The 21,688-nt window shown below is 38.2% G+C and overlaps 1 protein-coding gene across 2 annotated transcripts in view; it reads left to right on the top strand.

The window, feature by feature from the left end:
• FGD6 (FYVE, RhoGEF and PH domain containing 6) overlaps window positions 1-21,688 on the top strand; it is a 115,597-nt gene that overhangs the window by 33,352 nt on the left and 60,557 nt on the right. The window contains exons 3-5 of one of the 2 annotated variants that reach the window (XM_007085631.3): window positions 3,285-3,432; window positions 19,024-19,091; window positions 19,190-19,220. In XM_007085631.3, the coding sequence (XP_007085693.2) occupies window positions 3,285-3,432; window positions 19,024-19,091; window positions 19,190-19,220 (247 nt within the window). Of the gene's footprint in view, window positions 1-3,284; window positions 3,433-19,011; window positions 19,092-19,189; window positions 19,221-21,688 lie in introns of both variants that reach the window. The other variant, XM_015539087.2, reaches the window with a different exon arrangement.

Below are 21,688 nucleotides of genomic sequence, written 5' to 3'. Positions count from 1 at the left end.
TTTTCTCTGTTTGAACATGTAGACACAAACGTGTAAATATGGATGCTAAATGCCATCTTTCCTGATTTTGCTGCCAAACCCGTTATCTGTTCTTTAAAATCATGTCCCTTGTTAAGAAATTTCTGTTTCAATTGATGTCCCCCTCATTTTGCTGGTGACTTGAAGGAAGACTCCGGTTTTTCCCCTACCTCTTTACCATAGCCCTGATGAAGTTTTTAACTCTTATATCTAGCCCTTCCTCTTAATTCCTGATGTAGCCAACCTCATTCAGGCTGTCTATACTGTTGAAATTACCTCTCAGATCCCTATCCACTTCTGTCCCTGTGCCCGCCCCATTCAGCCCCCATTGAGTTACAAGATTAGTCTTCCTAAAACCTTGCTTTGCTTTGCTTTGCTTTGCTTTGCTCACATTCCTCCCTTGCAAGCTTCAGAAATTGTAAATGGTCTACCATTTACTATCCAGATATATAGGGAGCTCCTTTTACTTCAATTTAATCTTTTGAGATCAGGGGGACCTCACTGATGCTAATTAGGGCTATCCTTTTCACTGTTTGGGTGGGGGGACTGGGGCATGGGCTGGGCCTACAGGCCTGGGTTGATGGAAGGGATGTTGTTCTCTTTTCTGTTGTCATTAATGGGAGGGAAGTATGGATTAAGGAAATCTTTGAGGTCTACTGGAAGATTTGAGTCTTCTTGTTGAAGGCCTACAAGCTGAGTATGGACTCTGCTATTGTTCATGACCCTTGACAGGCTAGTACCTGTTATCTTCTCCAAGCTTGTTTTCCATTATGTGTAGGAGACTCCTGCTGCAGCCTGAATGTTCTTTTTGTTTTCTGAAAACAAATATTCCCACTTCCACACCACTGAGTATGATGCTTAGGATGCCCCTTCTCCTTTAAACCATACACTATTCCAGTATTCCCCCCCAAACCTTTCTTTATGATCACCACTGCCATAAATACTTACCATCTGAACGTCTGAAATTTGACACTCTTTGCTTTCTAATATAATTTTTGTTTACTCACTAAAACTTTACTGAGGGCCCATTATGTGTCAAGCAGGATCCTGGGGGTTCAACTGAAAAAGACCATTTTCTTGTCCTTAGGAGTTTACATTTTAGGGAGGGAAACAAATATATCACCATGTGCAGTTGAATGAGATGGTGTAGGATTCAGAAGAGACAAGTAAACCAATGTGGTTAGGGAGGGATTGGTCAGGGAAGGTTTTCTGTAGGAAAGCAACTTTCAGAACTAACAACTCCCAACATTTTATGGCAGTTACGTTTTGATCCATGTCCTTTTAATACTTAAAGCTTTTTTTTTTTTTCTTGTCCTTAAATTAACTGTTGTAAATATTTATATCCCTAACAGTTGTGGTTACTAGCTTCCTACTGTATCCTTAATAATGGCTTTCCAAATGTTGGACCAGGAAACACCTCTCAGCTCTCTCTTCAGACAAAGTAAACCTAATTTCCTCACAGGTGCTACAAGCTCTGTTACTGATTATTCAAAATTTTTATACTGTTGAGTCTAAAAGAGTGCACTGATTCAAAAAACCAAATTACTGGGATCTTGTTATAACCAGACTGTGATTCATTGCAGCAGGGTGAGGCCTAAGGCTTTATATTTCTGAAAAGCTTCCTGGTGATGCTGAAGCTGGTCATAGATTGAATGTGTTTATGAGTAACAGGGTTTTAGAGGACAAAAGATAAAGAATTAAGATAAAAAGAAGTGAAGGTACGTTTTCTTTTATTTATATGGATGGATCCTGCAGTCTCTGCATCCTGTTAACTTTATTTTATGCTAGCTAATTTAAATCACCTAATTACCCAGCTGGGTTGGGCTCCTGTCCCTGCAACCAGAGACAGTGAATCTTGCCAGTGATCTGACTAGAAAGCTTCCATTCTCCACCCCCACCTCCTCCCCAGAGAGTGAGTCTCCTCCATGTCATGGGAGCTATGATAAGGCACGCACCCACCTAGTTGAGGCTGCAATATGATTCTCTGAGGCCCTCTAGCTACTGAATAATAAGGAACCCCTGTCTTTGGCAGAGGGAGGTGTTCCTTTTGGCATTCTGCCTTCACCCAACTGGTTTGTGTAACATTTGAGTTCCAGGAATGGCATCTGAGGCTAGTCTGTATCCTACAATGTGTAATCAGGAACTGGCAGAAAATTCATCTTTAGCTTTTAAGATTCCTGTTAGAAATTTTCATAACTTGTAGGAGCCTTGGCAGTTGAATGACCTGACCTTGATCTGTAAAGGGGCCTGCCAGGGTGAAATGCAACTCTCTTTATTCCGTGTGAGTGTTTCTCCTGATGATTTTCTGTGATCTTTTACTGACTCTTCTGCAGATATTCTTATAGACTGCAGACAGGAAAGCAGTTGCTACAGATAATTTCTTCCTGAGCCTTTACAACCAAAGTTAGAAAGAATTATTTCTGTTGTCTTCCTGGAGAACTTTGCTGTGGAATTCCCCCCTACAGACTGGATTGCAACAATAGCTCTTAGATTCAAGAGATCTGTCTCAATACAAAATGGGAAATGTTGATGACGTCAGGCTGGCGAGGCAGAGTTGGTAAATGAGCTGGTACAGTGGTTTTCAAACTTCCAACATGTATCTCTTGGGGCCCTGCACCCCTAGAGTTTCTGATTTAGCAGGTCTGGATCAGAGCCCAAGAATTTTTAACATCCTTGTCCCTTCCCATGTCTTATGATGTGGTTACATAAAAGGAATTGGTGATAATCAGGGAAGTTGGGCACATGTTCATAATAGCACATGCATGGTTTATTGTGTTCACCGTCATTACCTCCCAATTCTGGTAGATTTATTAGTTGCTTTAAAACAAACAACAAATAAACAAAAACTGAGACCCAGGGAAACACCACCTTTTCTAATGTTCCTGTTTAGCCAGTGAGTGCCCTTTTGTGGTAATACAGTCCATATCCCATGAGGCTTCTTGGTTTATAGGGGTAGAGAGACCTGATCTTTTCGAGTAAGGAGATATGGAAGCATAGGATTAGGGCAGCTAGAAAACTTGCTTCTCATCCACCTTCCTATCATGAAGATACATGTTTTTCAAGATGTTTATTTTAATCTCAAGATGAGTTTGTGTTTTTGACAGCTGAGATAGGAAAGAGAGGGGAATTTTGGTTGGTCTGGCTATTTCCATCCCTGTGTTTACATCCCTTAGGTATACCTGGAATAAGATGGTTGATCATGTTTGTTTTTTGGTAGTATTCCTTGTTATTAAAGGTGACTAATGCAATACTTTTTATTGAAACAGTTCTGGAACATCCCAGGAGGGACACAGCGATCTTGACCTTGGTCTTGGTGAACTTCCTTCAGATGAGGAAGAAGACCTCAACAGTTCTGACGAAGACGATGTCAGCTCTGATTCTAGTAAAGGGGACCCTGACCTGGGAGACAAACAGGTATATATTAGTATTTAATTGTTTCTACTTTTGTATTTGTTGGTCTCTCATATAATTTGGAGATAATATTTATCAGCATGATAGGCACAAAATCCCTAGTTAATTTTTTCTTAAAACTTATAAAACATTTTCTTTTTTTTTTTTTAATTTTTTAAATGTTTATTTTTGAGAGAGAGGGAGGGGCAGGGGTGGGGCAGAGAGAGAGAGGGAGACTGAGAATCTGAAGCAGGATCCATGCTGTCAGCACAAAGCCTGACATGGGGCTGGAACCCACAAAGCATGAGATCATGACCCGAGTTGAAGTCGGAAGCTTAACTGACTGAGCCACCCAGGCGCCCCCTTTATAAAACATTTTCTAATTCAAATTTAGTTCTTGGTATAATATAGTGCCTAAGATAATCATATTTCTAAATGCACATCACTTAGAGACTAGTAGTTTTTGAGAAATTATTTTTGGCAATGTCCATTGGTTTTCTTTTTGATAATGAAAATCCCCTCTTAGGATTGTTCCTTGAATCCAAGTGAGTCTACTTGAAAGAAAGGAATTAGATGCATTTCAGATTTAATGAAGTCTTTTCAGAGACAGAATAAAGACTTGTTAATAACATACCGGGATTTCCTTTGAAGTGAGTCAGTTTTTGTGTATTTACACTATACATGAAACAAGATTGTCCATGTGTTGTTAATTATTTAAGATATGTCAATACATGGAGGTTTATTATATTGTTTCTCTAGTTTGACATGAGTGCTTCATTTTAAATATATTTTTTAATAAAGACATACTTACAAGGGGAAAAATAGTATATTAACAATAACCCTAAAATGTGTTGGAATGTTACAGCAAAATAGAATTTGAAAGGATCCGCATAGCAAGCGTATCAAACCATAGAGAAGAAAATCCCTGTCATCCAACTTCTGTGCCATAATTTATCAATCCATTGTTTCCTGTTTAATATATTTTTGCTTTGTTTAAATTTATTTCAGCCTTAAATGAATGGCATAAGTTATGTAATTATCTTGGTTTAAATCCCAGCTCCAATACTTAGGAGCAGGGTAGATAACTTTGGGCAAATTACTTAATCTCTTTAAGCTAAAGAGCCTCCATTTTATGAAGAAAAGAACAGAATTTATCTCAGATAATTGTCAGGACTAAATGATCTGATATGTGTAAAGCCTTAGAACACTGTTCAGTACATGGTAGGAACTCAATGATTATTTCTTGCAATATTTCATGCTGCAAAGTACTGACTCATAAGAGTTGGGAGTAACCACTAGAAATTATTTAGCCTTAAGGCAGGTGAGTTTGTAAGATACCTAAGACAGATTGGGTGACTTCTTATAGGCCCACAGCATCCCTCAGCAGTGTGTAGGTTTTACTTTGATTATTAAGGAATTCCTCCTATGTTTTACTGGTAGCTACCATCTCTGATTTGAAAGCTCATTTTCCTTGTTGCTGCTTCATAGATATAGATTCTACAAGTATTTATAAAATACTACTTCCCAGATATACCAGACATAAAAAGTATGTACAAGACATAAAGCAGTGCTTAATGTTTTTGCTCTTGAACAGCTTACATCCTAACGGGACAAGAGGGGCCATATATGCATGAAAACAGTGAGATTTTCAGATAATTACATGCTGTGAAAAGAATAAAACAGAGCAATGTGCTAGAAACTGAGGAGGCTACTTAGAATAAAAGCCTCTAAGAAAGTGATATTTGAGAAATAAATGACTGGTAAGATCCAAATCCTTCGGAGTTTGGGGAAGAGCCTTCCAATGGTCTTCTTCTCAGAGGACTATAATTAAATCAACCTTTACTATCTTTGATAAGCTGCAAGTTCTTCTTTTTCTAACAAGTACTGTTTCCTATTGTTTGCATCTGTTTTATTTCTCTTGTTCAAACCCTTTTGATTTCTCCCCATAGTTCTTGAAGTATGGTAACCAAAAGCAGTATCCACATTCTACTAGGGATCTCACTGACATATGCGTAAAAGAACGATTTCTCTCTAACCCTTTTGTATTATGCATCTTTCCACCACATCCGGTCACAACACTGCCTGGTTGACTCATTTGTTTTGTAGTCATTGGAGACTTCCAGAGTTCCTTCCTTTGTATTTGTACTGGCCTTTCCTTTCCCTTCTGGTATTTATATTATTAGTTTTTGTCTTTAGTTGTGCCACACTGCTGTTAAATATTTTTCTGTTTTTAAAATGAGATTATTTCTGGGGTGCCCCGGGTGGCTCAGTTGGTTGTGTCTGACTTCAGCTCAGGTCATGATCTCACGGTTCATGAGTTAGAGCCCCACGTTGGGCTCTGTGCTGACAGCTCGGAGCCTGGAGCCTGCTTCGGATTCTGTATCTCTCTCTCTGCGCCCCCCCCCCCCCCCCCCCCCGCTCACACGCTTGCTCTCTCACTCTCTCTTTGTCAAAAATAAGTAAACATTAAAAAATTTTTTTGATGAGATTATTTCTTCAGTTAATCATGGACACTTAATAAGATTTTTTTATACCTGATTCTAGTGTATTAATGATCTCCCTTTTTGAAGTGTCAGCCATCCTGACAAGCTTGAGTCAGCAATGGCAATAATAAAAAGAGCTAACTCTCCCTTTCTAGACAGTTGCTGATCCATCTAAGCGTAGCCTGGTGAATGCTTTCCTCTTAAGTAATCTGCTTTCAAAGTGGTTAAGAAGAACACGGTCTTGGGAGCCAGATTGTCTGCATTCTTACCACTTACCAACTCTGTGATCTTGAGCAATTTACTTAACACCTTTATGCCTTAGTTTCCTCATCTGTGGGAAGAAGAGGGAGTAGGGTAGATAGTTGTTTTTCTTTTCTTTCTTTTTTTTTTTTGACACTTGTTTTTATTCTTTAAGATTATTGTGATGATTAAAGATGATACACTGTTTAAAACAGTTCCTTACACAAATTGAGTGCTTAGTATTTCCAATCATTCCTTATATAACCAAATATAATTTCAAGCTTGCCTTGTCTTATCTTTGATGAATAAATCTGAAGCATGTTTACATAGAAGGCAGTAATATGTTCTAACAAAAACATGAAATTTGGCATTGTAAGATCTGTGGTTCAGTCCAGCTCTGCCACTTACTAGCCATTTGACCATGGTCAAATGATTATTTTAAGTCATTTAGTTTATTTGCACCAATCTCCTATCACAGTGGATTTCAAGTGACAATAAAAAAATGTATGTAGTACAAAAAGTCAAAATATGTAGTTAAAGAAATCAAAGGGTTAATAGATTGTGCTGGAGCTATTGGACATCCACATGCCAAAGAATAAAGTTAGACCTCTTCCTTTTACCGTACACAAAAATTAACTCAAATGTATAATTGACCTAAATGTAGGAGCTGAAACTATAAAACCCTTATAACCAAAATACAGGAATAGCTCTTCATGACCTTGGGTAGGCAGAGGCTTCTTTGATGCAACAACAAAGGTATAAGTGATGTGAGGAAAAATAGACAAGTTGGACATCATCAAAATTAAAAACTTCTGTGCTATACACAGTACCATCAAGAAAATGAAAAGATAACTCACAGAGGAGAAAATATTGGCACACATCTCTGATAAAGGACTTATATCCTGAATATGTAAGGAGCTGTTACAACTCAATCATAATAAAAAATAGCCCAATTACAAAAATGGGCTAACAATCTGAATAGACATTTTTCCATAGAAGATATACAAATGGCCAGGAATGTGGAGAAATTGGAAGCCTTATACACTGCTGGTGAGAATGTAAAATGACACATACGGCCTCTTTGGAAAACAAATGGCAGTTCTTCAAAAGGTGAAATTTAGAGTTAGTATATAACCCAGCATTTCCGCTCCTTGGTATATACCCACATGAAGTGAAAATATATGTCCATAAAAACCTTGTGCAAGAATGTTCATGGTAACATTATTCATAATAAGCAAAAAAATGGAAGGAACTCCAGTGCCCTTCCACTGATAAATGGATCCATCAACTGATGAATGTATAAACAAATGTACTGTATCCACACAATGGAATATTACTTAGCAATTAGAAAATGTGCTCATGCATGCTACAACATGGATGAAGCTTAAAAATAGGCTGAGTAGAAGTCAGTCACAAAAGATCTCATGTTTTATGATTCCATTTACATGAAATATTCAGCATAAGCACATCCATGGAGACAGAAAGTAGATTAATGCTTGCCAGGGGTTGGACAGAAGGGAGGATGGGGAGTGAGTGACTGCTTACAGGCATGGAGTTTCCTTTAGGGGTGATGAAAATGTTTTAAAGTTAGGTTGTGGTAATGAGTACATAACCCTGAATATATTGAAAACCATTGAATTTATACTTTAGAAGAGTAAAAATTCATTTTATGGAATGTGAATATTTTAATGAATCTATTAAAATAAAAAATCCTGCTAAAGGAAAACAGTAAAGCTAAGTGGAAGATTGTACAGAGTAGTGCCTGTGGTGTAGTCCTATATACATCAGCCAAGAAGAGGAAACAAATTTGGCTTTCTCACAACCAAGTAAAGAAGGTGGTAGCAGTTTCCAAAGGAAAAAGTCTTTGGAGTAGAAGCATAGTAAGACCACTTCTTTTATAATTTCTTTGATCCTCAATTTCTTCATTGACACAATGAGACAATAATGTTCCCCTGAGTTGTGAAGATAATACAGGGTACATAGTTGTAACATACCGGCTAATAATTGTAAAAACACTCTGAAGTCAAGAAAGTTTATGCACATTAGGCACGTGTAATACACTTCTATGATTGTGATTGTGATAGGTTTATTGGTTTTTAGGGCTATTGTTACAAAATATCACTAACTGGGTGGCTTCAAACAACAGAAGTTTATTGTCTCACAGTTCTGGAGGCCAGATGTCCAAAATCACAGTGTGGACAAGGCCATGCTCCCTCTGAAGCCTATAGGAGAGACTCTTTCCTTCCTATTTCCCAGTGGCTTGCCTGCAATCCTCGCTAATCCTTGGCTTATAGCTGTATTACTTCAGTCTCTTCCTCCATCATCACAGAGTGCTCCCTTCATGTGTGCCTGTGTCTCTTCTCTTCTTATAAGGACCAATCAGATTAGGGGCACATCCTAGTCCAGTATGACTTCATCTTAACTTACTAATTACATCTGCAACAACCCTATTTCCAAATAAGTTCATGTTCTGAGGTCCTGGGGGTTAGGACTCCAACATATCTTTTGGAGGCCGTGATTCAATTCATAACAGATGCCATATTCCATGGACAGATAATGAGTACATAACTGATATGTCTCGATGACAATAATATTTCCTTACAAAATTGCCAGACTCAGTAGGAAGAGAAAATAAAGGATATGTGCCACTATGCCCTTGTTTTAACTTTGTGAAGAGAAAGCAAACATGTTCAAATAGATACTCCTGGAAAGGTAAAAGTGCTACCAGACAGGGAAGAATCTTAACACCTGTGTGCCTGTGCTTGTCTTTGTACTGTGAGTGCAGGTATACACTTAATCTTTAAAAACATAGAACAGGGGCGCCTGGGTGGCTCAGTCGGTTAAGCGTCCGACTTCAGCTCAGGTCATGATCTCGCGGTCTGCGAGTTCGAGCCCCACGTCAGGCTCTGGGCTGACGGCTCAGAGCCTGGAGCCTGCTTCCGATTCTGTGTCTCCCTCTCTCTCTGCCCCTCCCCCGTTCATGCTCTGTCTCTCTCTGTCTCAAAAATAAATAAACGTTAAAAAAATTTTTTTTAAAAACATAGCACATAGTAGGAGGGGCCCCTGGGTGGCTCAGTCGGTTAAGCGTCCGACTTTGGCTCAGGTCGTGATCTCACGGTTCGTGGGTTTGAGCCCCGCATCAAGCTCTGTGCTGACAGCTTGGAGCCTGGAGCCTGCTTCTGATTCTGTGTCTCCCTCTCTCTTTCTGCCCCTCCCCTGCTCACACTGTCTCTCTCTCTCTGTCTCTCAAAAATAAATAAATGTAAAAAAAAAAAGATTAAAAAAATAAATAAAAACATAGTAGGATATAGGTCTGACATATGTACTATTCTTTTTTCACATGAAGAAAAGGAGTTTTTTATTCAGGTTAAGTAGTAACTTGCCTTGGAGCTCCCTGAATTCGTGTTTTTTGGGTTTTTTTGTTGTTGTGGTTGTTCTTTTAACCAAAATCTGTCTTTACTAAAACTTGGGATAAGCCATAGAAGTTGAATGATGTTAATGGAATGTGTTTGGGATGGTAGTGAATAGCCATGGTAATCTCTATTTTTTTCTGTTCCAAGTCTTTAGTTTTATGGTTTTTGGCCATTACTTTCAGTGCTTAATAATAAATGGTTATTTGAGGGACAGCTGGGTGGCTCAGTCCATTAAGCATCCAACTTCAGCTCAGGTCATGATCTCACAGTTTGTGAGTTCAAGCCCCACATTGGACTCTGCACTGACAGTGCAGAGCTTGGAGCCTGCTTTGATTCTGTGTCTCCTTCTCTCTCTGCGCCTCTCTCTGTCTCTCTTCCTCCTTCTCTCCCTCCCCCTCCCTCAAAATCAGTAAATAAATTTTACAACAAAATGTCAAAAAAATAATAAATGGTTTTTTGAAAATGAGATCTGTTCATTTCCCTTCATTATGGTTAGAATATTCACCATTGTTCACCTTTCCTGATTGTTGACATCCCTATCTCTTCCTTTTTAAAATTACCCTTTTTAAAAAAATTTTTTAATGTTTATTTTTGAGAGAGAGAGAGCGGGGGAGAGGCAGAGAGAGAGGGAGACACAGAATCTGAAGCAGGCTCTGTGCTGAGAGCAGAGAGCCTGATGCGGGGCTTGAACCCGTGAACTGTGAGATCATGACCTGAGCCGAAGTCGGACCCTTACTACTGAGCCACCCAGATGCCCCTTTTTTAAAATTTTCTTTATGAAGAGTGGGGTGAAAACCTAAGAGAACTTTGTCCTTTAAAGGTTAATCATGGTGTTACCTCATTTGGGAGATAATTTAATGAAATTAATGATAAACATGTTTCTCAGACAGATCTGGTTGTTCAGTTTATTGCTTTTTTATTTTTTAATTATTTTTTTAAGAGAGGGAGTGTGGGAGCAGGAAGGAGAGGGGCAGAGGGAGATAGAATCTCAAGCAGGTTCCACACTCAGTGTAGAGCCTGATGGGGGGCTTGATCCCACAACCCTGAGATCATGACCTGAGCCAAAACCAAGAGTTGGACTCTCAACCAGCTGAACCACCCAGGTGCCCAGGTTTTTGCTTTTTAGTAGAGCCCTTGAGTAGAATGACAAAGGCCTTTTAAGAATTCTATTAAAAAGTAATGGGTAAATTTCACCACATTTTTGCTTGCAAACAAATATTAATAAAAGAGAACACAGTTAAGAATTTACAAAGCTGGGTGGGCTGTTATCAAGAGATCAGAACAGAAAACTGGGTTTCAAATCAAAGGTTCTGTTTTTGAATTTGTTTGACTTACTTTATGATCTTCACAAAGTAATTTCATTTGTGGCTAATGTTTCAGCTTCCACAGCAGTGTGCTTTTAGGAGATGCAGCTATTTAACAAGCAATCTGCTTTGAAATGTGATGTAATTGAAGTGAGGACTGTCATTATCTGAAAAGTTAAGATGCCAAATATGGCCTCTCTCTTGAGGTTTTACAGTGGGGTATATTTTTCCATCACTGTTTGACTTGGGTCAGAATTAGTCATTGTTCTTACAAGTTGAAGATAATCCAAAACTTTTTATTTTGTTATGGTTTTTACTTATCTTTGACTTTCTGTCTACTTTGAAAATGAATGTAATCCATTGAATCATTTTCTAGTAGTTACTATCCCTTGTTAGCTCTGTAGTTTTCCTAGTTTAAAAGGTAAAATAGACAATAGAATACATACATAGACTCCTAGAATTTTAGAATTGCAAAAGGCCTTAATCATCTACGCCAACCCCCCACCTTGTTTTTTACATGATGAAATATCTATAATACCTGTTAGTTGGTTTGAGTCTACATTTTCATGTTACTCAATACACATTCAAAAGCACTGTGCTCCATTCTTACATTCTGAGAAGGTGGCAGCCACCTTTGGACACTTTTGCTTATTCATGCATGTCAGTTGCACAGTGCATAGGCATTGTGCTAGGTGCAGGATACAGGGTAAATAAGGTCCTAAACTAGAGAGAATCAAAAATGTCAGCAAGTAAACACAATCCACTGGGTTAAGTTCTATAAATCTACATGAGTAAGAGAATAACCGGCACTGTGGCAGTGGCAGGGAAAGAGTATCAAGGTAGCCTTCATAAAGGATAAACCTTTGAGTGCCATCTTAAAGGGTAAGTCAGAATATGACAGGCAGAAATCTTTGCGGAGGGGAGAAGTGATGAGGAAGGAAATCACAACAGAAGGAAAGGCATATAGGGACAGACATACAAGGGCAGAGCATACTTGGGGTTGCAAGATGGTTCCAATTCGGTTGGAGTAGAGAGTATACAGTGTGTGGGAGTGGGGAGGGACTAGTGAAGATAACTAGACTACACTGTGGAGTGTTTTAGATATATGGCAAAGGAAATTTGAGTGTTTGTTGCCCATAGGTGATAGGGAGTTCCTAATGTGTTTCAACCTGAGACCTAAGGTAATTATATTTGCCTTCTTTAAAATATTTTCTTATTCATTTATTTTTTTTATGAGGGCAGCCTATTTATTTATTTGTTCATTTATTTATTTATTTAGAGAGCTTGAGTGGGGGAGAGGGACAGTGAGAGGGAGAGAATCTTTTTTTTTTTTTTTTTTAAGTATTTATTTTGAGAGAGAGAGAGAATCCCAAGCAGGCTCCACACTGTCAGCACAGAGCCCAGTGTGGGGCTCCAACTCACACACTATGAGATCATAACCTCAGCTGAAACCAAGAGTCAGATGCTTAACCGACTGAGCCATCAGGTGCCCCCCACCCCCCACTTTTTTTAGGGAGAGAGAGAATCTTAAGCAGGTTCCATGCCCATCATGGAACCTGATGTGTGGCTTGATCTTAGGACCTTGAGAGTGTGACCTAAGCCTAAATCAAGAGTTAGACACCTAACTGACTGAGCCACTCAGGTACCCCTAAAATGCATTTTAGAACTATTACTCTGCATTAACAACTCAGGCAACAACAGATGTTGGCGAGGATGTGGAGAAAGAGGATCTCTTTTGCATTGTTGGTGGGAATGCAAGCTGGTGCAGCCATTCTGGAAAACAGTATGGAGGTTCCTCAAAAAACTAAAAATAGAACTACCCTACGACCCAGCAATTGCACTACTAGGTATTTATCCAAGGGATACAGGTGTGCTGTTTTGAAGGGACACCTGCACCCCAATGTTTATAGCAGCACTATCAACAATAGCCAAAGTATGGAAAGAGCCCAAATGTCAATCGATGGATGAATAGATAAAGGAGATGTGGTGTGTGTATATATATATATATATATATATATACACACGTGTATGTACGTATATATATACGTATATACGTATATATATATATACATATATATATATACGTATATATATATATACATATATATATATACGTATATATATATACAATGGAATATTACTCGGCAGTCAGAAAGAATGAAATCTTGCCATTTACGACTACGTGGATGGAACTGGAGGGAATTATGCTAAGTGAAATTAGTCAGAGAAAGACAAAACTGATATGACTTCGCTCATATGAGGACTTTAAAAGACAAAACAGATGAACATAAGGGAAGGGAAACAAAAATAATATAAAAACAGGGAGGGGGACAAAACATAAGAGACTCTTAAATATGGAGAACAAACAGAGGGTTACTGGAAGGGGTGTGGAAGGGGGATGGGCTAAATGGGTAAGGGGCACTGAGGAATCTACTCCTGAAATTGTTGTTGCACCATGTGCTAACTAATTTGGATTTAAACTTTTAAAAATTTAAATAAAGAAATAAATAAAGAAATAAATAAAGAAATAAAGAAATAAGAACTATTACTCTGGTGGCAGTATAGAGACTGGATTGCAGTGGGATAAAATCTAGAGCCAAGGAAACCATAGTAAAGTCTTAGGTTGCAAGTAACTTGTTCTGCGAGTGTCCCACAAGATGAGCAAACATTTCTAATAAATTTTAACTTGATAAACGATATATTGCAATACAAGTAGTATGTGATGCTGAATGTCACGTGATCACGACCAAGCCAGTGGTTCTGTCTCTCTCGCTCTTGCTCTCGCTCTCTCGCTCTCACTGCAGGATTGTGGGTGATTGTCTCCCATGCTCGAATGCTCGGTCTCAGGCCGCGGTGTTTGGCAAAAATCACTGATTTTTCAGAACATTGGAAGGTGCCCACAAATGGCACTAGTGTAATTTTTGTCACTTCAAAGCACCTATGGACAGCCCTTTGCTTTTCCATATAAGAGTAAGCTTAGGAATGCTTCACTTCATTCTAGGTCAGGCTGCCTGCAGGTATAAACCCTTTCCTTTGTTGCCTTATTGCCAGTTACATGAAATACAGTATATGACAAGAATTTATTAATAATAATACTGTACTATAGTCAAACATATGTGTGAGTGTTTACAATAGCTCCATGCAGAAAAAGATTCCATTGAGCCAATAGGTAGCAGTGATTCCGATAGTGATAGCGAAAGTCGTCCTACACAATAATCCTCCTCTCTCTTGTCTCCCTTACACCAGCCACAAAGGTTTTCAAAGGTAAGTGCAAGTTAATTTGTTTATTTTTCTTTTTTTTCTTTTTTTTTTTAACATTTATTTATTTTTGAGACAGAGAGAGACAGAGCATGAACAGGGGAGGGGCAGAGAGAGAGGGAGACACAGAATCTGAAACAGGCTCCAGGCTCTGAGCTGTCAGCACAGAGCCCGACATGGGGCTCGAACTCATGGACCGTGAGATCATGACCTGAGCTGAAGTCAGACGCTTAACCGACCAAGCCACCCAGGCGCCCCTGTTTATTTTTCTTTATATTTTGCATTTTCTTTATTATTTTGTATTATATTACAGTATTGTAATCATTTTTATATGAATATTTTTGGGTTGTGGAACAAATCATCTGAGTTTCCATTATTTCTTAAGGGGAAGTTCACTTTGATATACAAGTGCTTTGGATTATAAACATATTTCCAGGATGAATTATGCTTGTAAACCAAGGTTTTACTGTACTTATGTTCCTGCAGTAGTGTAGGCAAGAAATAAGGAGGCAGTATTGAAGAAGAGGTAAGGATTGATAAATCTTTAAAGAAATATGCAGAATGATAAATTGATAGGACTTGAAGACTCACTTGTGATCACAGAAGGTGGAGAAGAAGGAGTCCAGGTTTCTGGTTTTGATGAGTGTGTTTCTACAGTATCTAGTATGCAGATACTTGATGACTTGTTCAAAGAATGACTGAAGGTCATTGGATGCTTTATTCCTTGTGAATATTTTCCTAAACTATACATTTTTCTCTCTTTCAAGATATTAGCATATTTCATGGGTGTTTATAGGTATAGCTATTTGGATATTTGGTTGCTCTCCTTATTTACTTCTTGAAATCTAGGGCTTTTTAAAAATTTATCCTTAATTTCCTCTTCTGACAACCACTTTGCTGCCCCTATAGAATCAGAATTTCCAAGACAGTTCAGTGGGAATTTGAAACTTAAGAGCTGCTTGGGGGTTCTGATGATCAGTTTGTTTTCAAATTTGGTTGTAGAGCAATGAATCAGCTGAGGGTAGAGCTGTTTTCTTCTACTAACCGTGCTATCAAATGATGGATAATCTGTTACTGTAGATTTTTAAATGATGGAGTAAGGATGGTGATCACTCCTCTCTGAGTGATCTCAATAACAGGAAAGATAAGAAATAGGAATTCTACCTTGAGTGATATTAGGAAACAACTAAAACCCCCAATCACAATATATGAATAAAGGCTACCATTTCCACCAGCAGTAAGATAAAGGTTCTAGTTTCTCCACATCCTCACCAACACTTGCTATTTTCTGATTTTAAGTTTATTTTTTTTAGTAATCTCTATACCCAGTGTGGGGCTTGAACTCATGACCCTGAGATCAAAAGTTGCATGCTCTTCTGACTGAGCCAGCCAGGCACCCTACTATTTTTTTAATTTTTTTATTACCGTTCTGTGGATATGGAATGGAACCCCACTGTCGTTTTAATGTACATTTTCCTAATTATATTGAGCATCTTTTCATATACTTATTGGCTATTCTTACATACTGAGTGAAATATCTATTCACATCTTATGTATTCTGGACCCAGAACCTGGGGCTTATCTTTTTATTTTCTTTATGGTGTCTTTTCAAGCATAAAGGTTTTAAATTTATGAAGTTTAGTTTATCAGTGTTATCTTTTTCTCTTTTATGGTTTATGCCTCTGGTGTTGTATCTAAAAACTGTTTGCCTAAACCTAAAAGGATTTCTTCTAGACCTTTTATAGTTTTAGCTCTTATGTGTAAGCCTGTGATACATCTTGGTGTCAGGTAGATTATAAATTCATCTTTTTGCTCATGGACATCTAATTGGTCCAGCAATTTTCAACCATTTGTTGGGGGGTGGGGACAAACAATCCTTTCTTCCACTGAATTGTCTTGACAACTTTGTTAAAAATCCATTGACAAAATTTAAGGACTTCTCTTAATTTTTTCCCTGTGACCTACATCTGTTTTTATGCCAGTACTCATCATATTCGCCCCCAAAGTTTACAGTCTCAGTCTCTAGAAAGGAAACACCTGCTTCATAGTCTCCAGCTCCAGTGCTACCTCTGAATCGCTGCCACCCTCTGTCTCACTGACTTGCCATGCCACCCCTGAGATACTTAACGTTTAAATCTTAAGATTTTAAAGTTGCAAGTTCAACACTTTAGCTTTACAGATAAGGAATGTCAGGCCCACCTTTGTTGTTTTTCTAAGTTAAAGTATTTTTGTCCCATGCTGGAACAGAAAGAAGAATGATATCTGTCTGGGGATAAACATTTATTATCATGGAATCACCACACAATTCTCTCTAAACCAGGCCTGGCAGAGTGGGGTCCTGAAGAGGAAAAAAAATTTAGAATAGAGACTTAATAAGGGCAGAGCCATAAAAAGAGGAAAGGAAATAAAGGCTAGATGCCAAAAATAAAGTACACCTACTTGAAATTTTTGTATAAAGCTGGTACACATTTCAGGTGGCTCTGCTAGTGAAATGCTTTACCATCTATAGCATGCATTTCTGGAAAGTTACTGCTGAAAGCACCTCTTGATCTTTAAGGACCTCACATCACTTGAAAATAAGAGTGCTCAGTGAAAGCTTTAGATCTTTCAGTGGTTTAGGTTTCTGGTGTTTTTTTGTTTGGTTGGTTGGTTGGTTGTTTTTTTGTTTTTGTTTTTGTTTTTAAGTAATCTTTGTATCCAACATGGGGCTCAAACCCACAACCCCCAAGATCAAGAGTTGCATGCTTCACTGAGTCAGCCAGGCGCCCCGTCTTTTTTCATTTTTAATGTATTTCTTCTGGCTTTCAGTTTTCAAAATATAAACTATATTTTTCTTTTTTTTTCTTAATATTTATTTATTTTTGAGAGAGAGAACGAGCAGGGGGAGGAACAGAGAGAGAAGGAGACACAGAATCCAGAGCAGGCTCCAGGCTCTGAGCTGTCAGCACAGAGCCTGATGCAGGGCTCGAACTCACAGACTGCAAGATCACGACCTGAGCCACCAAGGTGCCCCTAAACTGTATTTTTGAAATATTAAACTTTCTAGCTACAGATGATATGGAGAAACCCATTATAATAGTAAGAAAAGTATTACCTTGCTAAGTTTTTCAAAGTAACAATTATCCTCACGTGTGTGTGTGTGTGTGTGTGTGTGTGTGTGTGTGTGTGTGTGTGTGTACATAGTCATAGTTATTAGTACATGACTGATACATAGTCTGCAAGATCAGGCTGTGCTTAAGACTGCTTCCTGAGGAATGTTAGCTATATGTAGTTTAAAAGGTAGGTGAATGGAGCTGGGTATCTTATGCTGGATCTTGCTCAGTTGACCAAAACAACTGGTCTTAGAAAAGAGGAACAAGGGACACCTGGATGGTTCAAGCAGTTAAGCATCTGACTCTTGATGTTGGCTCAGATCATGATCTCGGGTTCATGAGTTCAAGCCCCGCATCAGCCTATGTGCTCTTAGTTGGGAGCCTGCTTGGAATTCTCTTTCCCTCTCTCTCTCTGTCCCTCCCCCTCTCTTGCTCTCAGAATAAATAAATAAGCTTTAAAAAAAATAAGAAAAGAGGAATAATAATGGGGATGGAAGTCAAATTCATCTGTTTAATCGTTCCTTTAAAGATAGAGTTTAAGGGGTGCCTGGGTGGCTCAGTCGCTTAAGCGCCCAGCTCTTTGATTTTAGCTCAGGCCATCATCTCACAGTTTGTGGGATCGGGCCCTACATCCGGCTCTGTGCTGACAGCAAGGAGCCTGCTTGAGATTCTTTCTCTCCCTTTCTCTCTCTCTGCCCCTCCCCCCCTCACTCTCTCTCAAAATAAATAAATAAATAAAATTAAAAAGTATAGATAGAGTTTAGGAGCTAAGGTCAAGTAGCAAGGCAGAATATCCTAGGCTAACTAGGCTGGAGTATTAGTACATTCTGAATTAATAACTATTGGTCTTTAAAGATTATTTTTGTAAGTAATTCGTTTCATAGCCTACCTTGAATATTTTTTGTGTAACAATATTTCTAATGGAAAGGTTAGGATTTTTTTTTTTTTAATGTTTATTTATTTTTGAAAGACAGACAGTGAGAGCCAGGGAGGGGCAGAGAGAGATTGGGAGAGGGAGACACAGAGTCCGAAACTGGCTCCAGGTTCTAAGCTGTCAGCACAGCGCCGGATGCAGGGCGTGAACCCACGAAGTATGAGATCATGACCTGAGCCAGAGTTGGGCGCTTAACTGACTGAGCCACCCAGGTGCCCCAGGATTTTTTTCTATTGTATTTAAGTTCATCTGTACTAAAATGAAAACATGGAAGGGACAAATGCACACTGCAGGATTAGTATTTACTCTTGGAGGAGGAGTGGAACTTTAATGTTATATAACCATTTGTTTCATAGACAGATTTAAACCAGATATTGCAGAATGTTTGCGATTTGTTAAATCTTGAAGGGAGTGGAGGGGAGATATGTCTGGGTATATGTTTAGCAATGAATGTTTGTGAGGAGATGCCATGATTACCAGCAGATGTTGAAGAGAAATTCAGGGTAGTAGAAAAATTCCTAGGTTACATATTGGGAAGAACTCATGTTTATGTGATATCTGTAAGGGTCATTTCTCCTGCAGAATATGACTTGTCAGTTTTGAACCGTTGGCATTTGTGCTCCACCAGGACTCAGGCTCCCCAGGACAGTCCCATCAGTCCTGTGCTGGTGACAGTGAGGATCACCGATAGCTCTCAGCACTTCCTGTATTATGTTTTAATAATCACATCTCATGCTCCACATTTGCCATTTGAGATGTTATGCAGTATGAAATGTGTTCTAATCAGAAACCTATAAGTATCAGAACTTGGATTTACATCTGACCAGCTCAAACCCAATCTTCATTATCCTTTTATGAGTTTATGCTTTCTTAATGTAGTCTTATCCACAGGATGAAGATACTGGAATGAAAAGTAAAGTCCATCATATTGCCAAGGAGATTATGAGCTCAGAGAAAGTGTAGGTATTCATTCAGTTTATAATTCAAATGACCATTTATTTCCCTACTGGTTCATTGAAAACATTTCTTTTATTGTTTTTTTTTTTTTTTTTTACAGGTTTGTGGATGTGTTAAAACTTTTGCATATTGTAAGTATCTGCAAATATTTTCTTAGAGTCTGAGACTATTGTCTTTTGCGTCTTTCCCTATGTCAAAAAATTTTCAGCATAACTTAAATATACTTAAGTTAATGTGTGTATATATATATGTGCTTCCTAATATATGGTTACATTTTTAAATTCATACAGGGGCGCCTGGGTGGCTCAGTCGATTAAGCAGCCGACTTCGGCTCGGGTCATGATCTCGCGGTTCGTGGGTTCGAGCCCTGCGTCGGGCTCTGTGCTGACAGCTCAGAGCCTGGAGCCTGTTTCCGATTCTGTGTCTCCCTCTCTCTGACCCTCCCCTGTTCATGCTCTGTCTCTCCCTGTCTCAAAAATAAATAAAACGTTAAAAAAAAATTTTTTTTTAATTCATACATATATGTGAATATAGACGTTTTCTAAAATGTATGTATTCTAATGGGTAGGTAGTATACCCAGATTATTTCCGAAAAATAGAGCCTTTTTTTTTAATGTTTATTTATTTATTTTTGAGCGAGAGAGAGCACACGTGCACAAGACAGGGAGGGGCAAAGAGACGGGGAGGGACACAGAATCTGAAGCAGGTTCCAGGCTTCAAGCTGTCAGCATAGAGCCCAACATGGGGCTTGAACCCACAAACCATGAGATCATGACCTGAGCCGAAGTCAGATGCTCAACTGACTGAGCCACCCAAGTGCCCCAGGGCCTTTATATCCATATTTCCAAAGTCTTTAAACTTTCTGTCTTCGTAACAGTTTTTAGAGTATTTCTTCTTGGGCATTTGCAGAAGATGTCTATAAGGAGAACTTTGCACTAGCAATGTATAAAGAATGTCGTGCTCAGTGTTCAAAACCATTCTCCTTCTATCTGAATAAGCTCCCAGAAATAGACTCTTAAAATAGACCTTTTTATAACTAACTTTTTAAAGTTTTGTATTCCATTTTTATAATTGTCAACTTGAACAAACCTGTTGGGAAACAATTAGGATGTGTCTGACAGCATATTCATTTTTCTCATGCACTCTTTTGCACCTGCAAGTTTTTACAAGTTTCATTATGCATTAGCAGTGAAAGCGCTTTTAATCCTACTTTATTTGAATTATATTTTGGCAAGTTATTAAGACTTAACAAAAGAGGGTTAAGGTAGAGGAAACAATGAAGAAAGCAACTGAAGTGAAAATTTACTTAGATGGTATAATTATTAACATCATCTTCATCTTAATTACTGAGAAATGGTAGGTTCACACCCATTAATATCTCTAAAAGTATCATTATTTTCAGTTTTCCACTTAAAAGATACATGTGAACATGAAAAGTAGGGTGCACTTAAGCCTGATTCACATTCACTAAATGATTCTCTGTGCCCTGTGCTTGGTACAACAGAAACCTGGAGCTCTAAATCCTGTGTGAAGAATCTCCAGTTTTGGAAACCTTTCTAAAACAATTCTTAACATTACTGATTTGTTTTGAGAAATTACTGTCTTGTGAATAGTTTCTTATATAAATCTTGACTGTATTGCTTACTTCTCTTTGTAATTCACTTTTTAAAAATTATAGCACGGCATTTGGTCACCCAAATAAATTTATTGAGTTTGAAGTATATTGCCATTTCAAATGCGTAATATAAACGTTAAAAAAAATTCAAATATGTAACAGCAAGATGAATAAATAACTTCTCAAAATAAACTCCATTTTGAACTAAATGAATTCCAGTTTTTACTGAACCTCTGTATTGTTTAAACCATTGCAGAGGGAAAAGGAAAAAAGCTAAACTCCTTTTTCTGGAAAGCTTAACATATCTGTAGGACAAACAAATTGTACCTATTTGACATTATTTTCTGATAGACATGTCTAAACAGAATTAGACCACTCTAAGGAAATTTGCAGCATCTGCAATTTAATTGGTAAGCTCATGGAGGCAAAAAAAAAAAAAAATGCTATGGAGTCAGAAAAACTGGAGTTGGAAATTCAGTGCACTATTTCAACAAATCTTGCATGGAACACATGTTGAAGATGCCATGACGAACAACAGAGTCCCTGCCCTCATAGTGCCTATAGTCTAGCGTAGTGCTTCTCATAATGTGGTGAGAGACTGGATTTAAAATATTTCCAATCCGTGTTGGATCAGAAGTTTTAAAAATACAATACAAATGTCATGGCCATGTCAAAGTGACATAAAAGTTTCCAATCCCTTATTTATGCTTCTAACTAATATCTTTGCAGACCAATAATAATAAAGAGGACCACACTTTGAGAATATTGGCAAAAATATCAGCATCTATTCTGCCTATGTAGATTCTGTTTTTTAACAGCTATATGAATATCAGAAAGTAGTCTACCCTGTGGGCCTAACTTTCCTTATTTGTAAGATACAAATATCGCTCTCTCTGGTTGTGAGGAATCAGTGGAATAAAGTATGTGAAAGAGCCTTTTATTTTGCACAGTGTACGTAGGTGCTTAGATTGACTTTCATTACCC

This window comes from Panthera tigris, chromosome B4 (genome assembly GCF_018350195.1).
Source record: "Panthera tigris isolate Pti1 chromosome B4, P.tigris_Pti1_mat1.1, whole genome shotgun sequence".
Classification (NCBI taxonomy): Eukaryota; Metazoa; Chordata; class Mammalia; order Carnivora; family Felidae; genus Panthera; species Panthera tigris.
Note: the sequence above shows the minus strand (reverse complement) of the source record. Positions and strands in the feature narration are given on the sequence as shown.